This window comes from Octopus bimaculoides, chromosome 25, assembly GCF_001194135.2.
Source record: "Octopus bimaculoides isolate UCB-OBI-ISO-001 chromosome 25, ASM119413v2, whole genome shotgun sequence".
NCBI lineage: Eukaryota > Metazoa > Mollusca > Cephalopoda > Octopoda > Octopodidae > Octopus > Octopus bimaculoides.
In genome coordinates, this window is record NC_069005.1 from 15,212,090 (window position 1) to 15,219,141 (window position 7,052).

General features: G+C 37.7%; 1 protein-coding gene across 1 annotated transcript in view; it reads left to right on the forward strand.

The window, feature by feature from the left end:
* Nucleotides 1-7,052, forward strand: part of LOC106877388 (EF-hand calcium-binding domain-containing protein 5) — a 207,420-nt gene that overhangs the window by 105,513 nt on the left and 94,855 nt on the right. Inside the window, exons 10-11 of the mRNA XM_052976829.1 lie at nt 1,315-1,374; nt 5,223-5,249. Of these exons, the coding sequence (XP_052832789.1) occupies nt 1,315-1,374; nt 5,223-5,249 (87 nt within the window). The remainder of the gene's footprint in view (nt 1-1,314; nt 1,375-5,222; nt 5,250-7,052) is intronic.

Genomic DNA, 7,052 nt, shown 5'->3' on the forward strand with positions numbered 1-7,052 from the left:
CCAGTTTGCAAATTTGACGATGCTGGCAATTGTGCATGCATGACCGAGCGACATCATGCATCAGCACAATAGGAACAACACCTCCGAACTTACATAGGCCAGTCAGTCCTCATCCTTCCTCAAGAATTACCATGTGCGTCACAAGCAAAACCGCAGAAAATCTGCGGTTTACTATCAGGGAGTGAATAATTACTACAGATAAAAGGGTAAAGGATTATTAATTTATTAATAAATTAATAATTAATAATTTTTACCAAGCCCTTTGTGAGTTACAAATATTGCTATCTGTTGGAGTTTTAGCACTTTAGCTGCTATTTCTGAACTTCGGTATGTGGTGAAGCAACTGTTGCTGATCCCTTAATTATGTTTATAGATAGATAGATAGATAGATAGATAGATAGATTATAGAAAGACAGACAGACAGATAGATAGATAAATATAGTAAGTAGTTAGATAAAGATACACATATAGTCGTGTGTTCTGAACTTTTCCTGACATTTTTTTAATTAATTGTGGTTCCTGCCATATTGGCCTTTATTGTCCAGAATTTCAAAATGCTTCCATATACATTAATTTTTTTTCTGTTTTCTTCCCCTGAAAGTTTTTTCTGTTAATATTTCAGCCAGCTGCAACTTGTTAATCAGTGATATAAATTTATCTACCTCTGAATTTTGGGAGTTAAATACCCCAGCAGTTTTTGTGTTGCAAATGTTATACTCTTATTTGACACAACAGCTGTTGTGGGATGGAAGAGACCTTGTGGCAAGCCTCACACCAGATGGCTAGATGTGATTGGGGAAGATCTCCAGAAGCTTAATGTCATCTTGGAGGATGCAGAGCAGCTGTTATGAGACCATCAGCGATGGAGAGCACTGGTGGACCTGGTCGGCTCTACACATCATCATCATCATCATCAATATCATTTAGCATCTGTTGTCCATGCTGGTATGTGTTAGATGGTTTGGGGAGCTGCACTGGACTCCAGTCTGATTTGGTATGGTTTCTATGGATGAATGCCCTTCCTAACACCAACCACTTAACTGAGTGTGCTGAGTGTTTTGTTACGCGATACTGCATGGGTGCTTTTATGTGGCACCACACAAATGTGTCCCCAGCCTCATCAAGCACAAGCAAAGCATCAAGCCAAGCCAAACCACACAAAGAAAAATGAGGGTAAAAAAATTTGTTCTTGAAACAAAGCTAGTATTTCTGTAAGAAATATTTATTTTGAACCTGCCAAACATCTTCTATAAGTTTTTTTTAAAATATTGTGAAATTCAGTTTTAATTCACATGTATCTCTTCCTTTTAACAGATATAAAATCTCTTGTTTCTTTTGTTGGGGAAGTTACTGTTTACAGAGATGAAAATGTAGGTAAGTAGCAATGTTGTATTAAATTTTAGGTTTTACTTAGGTTCCATTTTATTTGTGTATAGCATCAGTAGTGAGTATTTAATGAGTATCCACAGTCTGTAATTGCCCAGACAAGCAATTTGGTTTTGAATCATGTCACAAAGCACAGCAAGACATTCAGTACTATGTTCCACAATGTATGGATATCAAAATTTACAATTTAGACTATATTCATCTCACACAGTGCAATTAAACTTTGAATACTATGCTTAACATTTTAGTAGTTGTTGAGAAAAAAAGACTTGAGATAAAAGTTCTGATTGTTTACAGTGCAGTGGGCCATGGATAGATCCATGGTAGGAACATCACTAAGAGAGCACATTTGAAATGAAATGATTTGAGAATGAAGCAGAGTTGAATGATGTCATCACAGAGTACCAAAAGTGCACGTTCTGCTGGACTGGACATGTTGCATGGTTCACAGGCAACATGTGGGCCCATGCAGTTGTGCCCATGCGGTTGTCAAGTGGTATCCAAGAGATTAGAAAAGGCCACTTGGAAGTTCTCCACGATGATGGGAAGACAATTTAGTCAAGCAGTTTGGATCAAGATGGAAAAAAAAAAAATGGCCCAATCAAGAAGGAATTGGAAGTGCATTGTGACCAGTGGTGTATAAGTACTGATGATCTGCCCAATACTGTGATACTGTAATGAATGCTTTACAAGTGAGATGTTATACAGGATGGGTCAGTGTTTGACAAGATGAGAAAGATTTCCATAGATTAGGGTAGGTCACCTTACACCACACTGCCTCTCTACCCACAAACATCTCTCTGCTAAAGCCTTCAAAAGCATTACAATCTTTTGTGAGTTCTCCTGGTAACCCCATGGTCAGCCACTGGTGGGCTATGGCTCAAAAGTGGATCACTGAGGTGTTCTTTGTGGGCCTCAGACATTTTTGAAATTGAATGTATTTGTGGACCATTGAACTGCTGATAGCTTTCAGCTAGTCTTTTGTGTCACAGTTAGTTTACTTTTTACTTACATAAACTTAGCCAGTGATGGAAATAGGGTCAGGACTATGCAGGGATAATTTTATATGTAAAATAGTATATATGATATACATGTAAGCCGTGGGAAAATGTAAGAAGAGATCAAAGATGGGCTTTTCAAAGGGATGTAGCTGATCCTTGACCCCTAAAAAAGAAAATTTAACCCTTTAGTATTCAGTCATATGTAATGGTTATTTTTAAAACATTAATCTTGTAGTGTTGAGATTTGAAGACATGATCATTTATTTTTAGATTAACATTGTAGGGTAACTGTGAGAGGCTGGATCTGGTCAGCTTCAACAAAAAAACAGGTAGAATATTTGGGCCAGATGCGGCCAGTTTAAATGCTAAAGAGTTACAGAGTTTGATTGCAAATGGAGATAGAAGCTAACTCACGAGTACAGCTTCTGATAATAGCATATAACAAAATACAGTGTGCTTCATATTCAAGGCTTTGATGAAGCTATAAGGTGTTACCCAGGCACTCAACTATGAGTCCACTGCATCTTATTAGCAGAAACAGCTGCAAGCTAATGAAGTTCATAAGATAATTGTTTATTCCTTTGTCATTTCATTTTCTTATTACTGCTCTATACTTGACTAATGCTTTGTTCAGAAGCATATGTATATTGAGTTCTACACCAGGTTATTACTACCATGATGCCTAAGTGAAATATTAATAACATATACCTCTAGATAGATACAGTGACATAGATGTAGGTGTATAGCTGTAGAGGTCACCACAAGTACTACCACCACCATCACCACCACCACCACCACCATCATCATCATAATCACTCAACGTCTATCTTTCCTGTTGGCATTGGCTGAATTGTTTGACAGGCTCCTATGGTTCAACAAGATTTGATGAGTTCAGGGACTGTGTTATGATCCAATATCTGCTTTTGCATGGTTTCTATAGCTGAATGCCTTTCCTAATGCTAACCACTTTACAGATGGTATTAGTACTCTTCGTTTTTCAAGGCATCACCACAAGTGAGGTCATGTAACTCGCAAGACAAAAGCCTGCTTGACTGAGAGAGAGTTTAGTGGAGAGGAAGGCAGCTTTATTCTTGGTGTTGAGAAATTGAAGTATGATGGAAGGAACAGGAACAGGTTTCTTGTTGTAGTGGAAATACATTTTGTAAGGATGATTATAGTTATCAGATAGTAACATACATATATCAAAGATTATAAATCAGTGGTTTTCGACCATTTCATGTCTATGGATAGCTTTGATTCCTGTTTTACTCTACTGTATCTTTATAATTAAATATTATTAGGAATTCTATAAGAAATTAAAATATTTTGTATATTGCAGAAGTATAATCAATTTATTGCACATAAATTTTAACAATGAAACCTTATATGGATCGCCAAGGGCCATATGGACCCTGGTTGAGAACCACTCATGTAGGCTTATGCTCAAAGGCATTCTGGCCACAACCATCCTGATTCTTCTGAGGGGTCCAAGAATACATTATCAAATGTATCCTTTCTGGTGTGATGTGATTTAAACTAAATTTGACTGTGGTTTCTGGCAGGTCAAATGGCAACTGAGAGATCTGACATGGACCCCCAAGGGCCTTATGGGTCCTGATTGAGAACTAGTGTCTTAGATAGAAACAGGGTATATAGGTACAGAATACTTAGCAGAGAAACCAAAAATAGTTTCTGAAGTGAATTATAAATATTCAATTACATTTAGTGAACTGCAGGTAACTAGAAGAAATATATTCTTTTCTACTCTTGGCACAAGGCCTGAAATTTTGGGGGAGTAGGGCCAATCGATTAGATCGACCCCAGTATGCAACTGGTACTTAATTTATTGACCCAAAAAGGATGAAAGGCAAAGTCAACCTTGGTGGAATTTGAACTCAGAACATAAAGACAGATGAAATACTGTTAAGCATTTCACCTGGCATGCTATTGTTTCTGCCAGCTCATCGCCTTACTAGAACAAATATATTGAATTGCAAAAGTACCTAAGCTTGTTCACTGACTTATTAGTACTTAGGCCTGTTATAACCACAGGACTCCTAAGACCAGAGCTTAATCCAGTTTCCACACCTGGATAGAGCACCTGTCCCTTACAGGGTTAATTTCCTAGCAATTGCTGGAACTCATTTACAGTTGAATAGACTGGACCAACTTAAAAATGAAGTGTTTTGCATATTACACTGTGTAACACGATTTTTTTCCCTTCAATAGCAACTGTTACTTCTTATTTGTTTACCTCTAGAAAGTATGATAAATGACTAATATTTCCTTTAAACTTTGCTTTTGTTACATTTATTCAAACCACAAAGAATCCCTCTCAACACACAGCCCTCAAGCTTCCCCATTACTCCTGCTCATCGTAAGAGATGCACATATTGTCAGCCACTAAGGGACATGCTCAAGTGGTTAAGACCAAGCAACTGACAAGAAAATTTGTGGTATTGAGCAGAATATTTCTGTTCTAGCAACTCAGAACTGAATCTGTCTGAAATGTAATGGAAAATAGGAGCTCAGTTTCAAAACATTGGTGTCCAGGCCACAAAAGCAAACTTTGAAGAGAAAGTAGTCATTTCTTTTGATTTCTAGATAGAAGCAAATAGGAAATAATGTTTAATGACCAAAGATGAAAAAAAAATTAAAATTTTGTTACATAGTGTTGTGTTATTGGTATAAATGTAGAGAAGCATTTTTTTTCTAAAGAAGTCAATATTATTTCTTTTATATCAAAATTTATGTGTGCCTGGTTAAGATGATATTTTTTTAATATATACATTTCTGAATTTCTACTTCATACCCATCAACCATCAATGGAAACAGAAATGGAGCCTATTGCTGCAGAAGATGGTAAGTAGAATTATGTGCTTTGCTTTCATATCAACACAATGGTTGAGTACGGTTTGAACATATAGTGATATATATGTCATCAGTATAATTAAGTGGTGATGGAGTGGGGTTGATATAATTAATGTAATGAGCTTCTCCTCCTTATTTCTAATCATTTAACATTACATCTGAAATGAAAAGAAAACAATCATTACCATTAATGATGATTCTTGTTGAGAAATTCCTATTTTTAATCAATTAAAATTACACTTCCAATAAACAAAAAAAACATCCTTAGTGTTAATGATAATTCTTGTCAAGAAAGGCATGGGATGTAACTCCAATATTCAAAGGGATAAAAAATTGATTGGTGGGGATAAGTCTGGTCTTTGAAAGCATCCTCCACTTTTTCCATATCGAGTATGGAATTCCATATTTCTTCAGTTGCCAGATATGGTTGGCCAGCGATGTTCCATATTTCCTTTCTGGGACCCTGAAAGGAGGCTCTACGACTGGAAAGACGTTTCTGAAAGGAAGTTCCTGCGCATCCAATGTATTCCCTTGTATGCATGGAGTTGGTGTTGTGCCTACTATTGCTGTTGTTGTTGCTGCTACCGCTGCTGCTGTCGGTGCTGTTGTTGCGGTTGTAGTTGTCAATGTTGCTGCTGCCCGACAGAGCCCCCTCCACATCCAGCAATAACATTACCAACACCACCACCATCCCCACCTTTGCCAACACCAATACCAACAGCCCCAGCAACATCATCGTCAAGGTCAGCACCAGCAACTACAACAGCAGCATCAGCAGCAACAACGGCAGCAACATCAACATCAGCAGGCTTAATAACACCAACACATGAACCACCGGCAACACACACGGAGGCAGTAACACTACCAATGCAACCACCACCAGCAGCCCCAGAACCACCACAATCAACACCATCAGCAGCAGCAGCAGCAGCAACAACAACAGCAGCACCGAAACACTATCCATTTGATCCATTTGTAATAACAAAATACGAAGTCCTATACCATGGCCAAGAAGCCTTTTCTACCCATTCTGCACAGCACAGCAGCTGTGACAAACAACATATATTCTTATTTTTATACTTTTCTTTCCCTTTGTACTTTCCAAAATAACTTCTTATATTAAACTCTACTATTTCCCTCTACTTAACTCTCTCATATTGTCTCTGATGAAGGGATATCTGTCACATCCTTGAAACAGCTGTAAGACTACTTTTCTCTTCATAAATGTTCTAGAAATTTCACACTGCCTTGGCTTTGTTGTCTCCTTTTATTTAACACACACACACATACACACACACACACACATACACACACACACACATATATATACATCTGCATATATATATCATCCATATATATATATATATATATATATATAGATACGTACGTCCCTATACATATATATATATAGATAGTACCAGGTAGATAAAGCAATTAAGAGTATGAAGACCGGGAAAGCCCCCAGCCCATCAGGAATCACTGCAGAGATGCTCAAAATATCTGGCAGTGTTGGCTATAGCCTAGTCACCCATATTACGAACCAGGTGATACACGAAGGAGTCATACCCAATGACTGGTGTAGCAGCATCATAGTCAACTGCTACAAAGGTAAAGGTGACGCTTTAGATACAAATAATTACAGAGGCATCAAACTGTTAGATCAGGTTATGAAAGCTACAGAGAGGGTCATAGCCCAACTAATTAGGGAGCGAATCAATTTAGATGAGATGCAGTTTGGGTTCGTGCCAGGTAAAAGCACTACTGATGCCTTATTTCTAGTGAGACAGCTGCAGG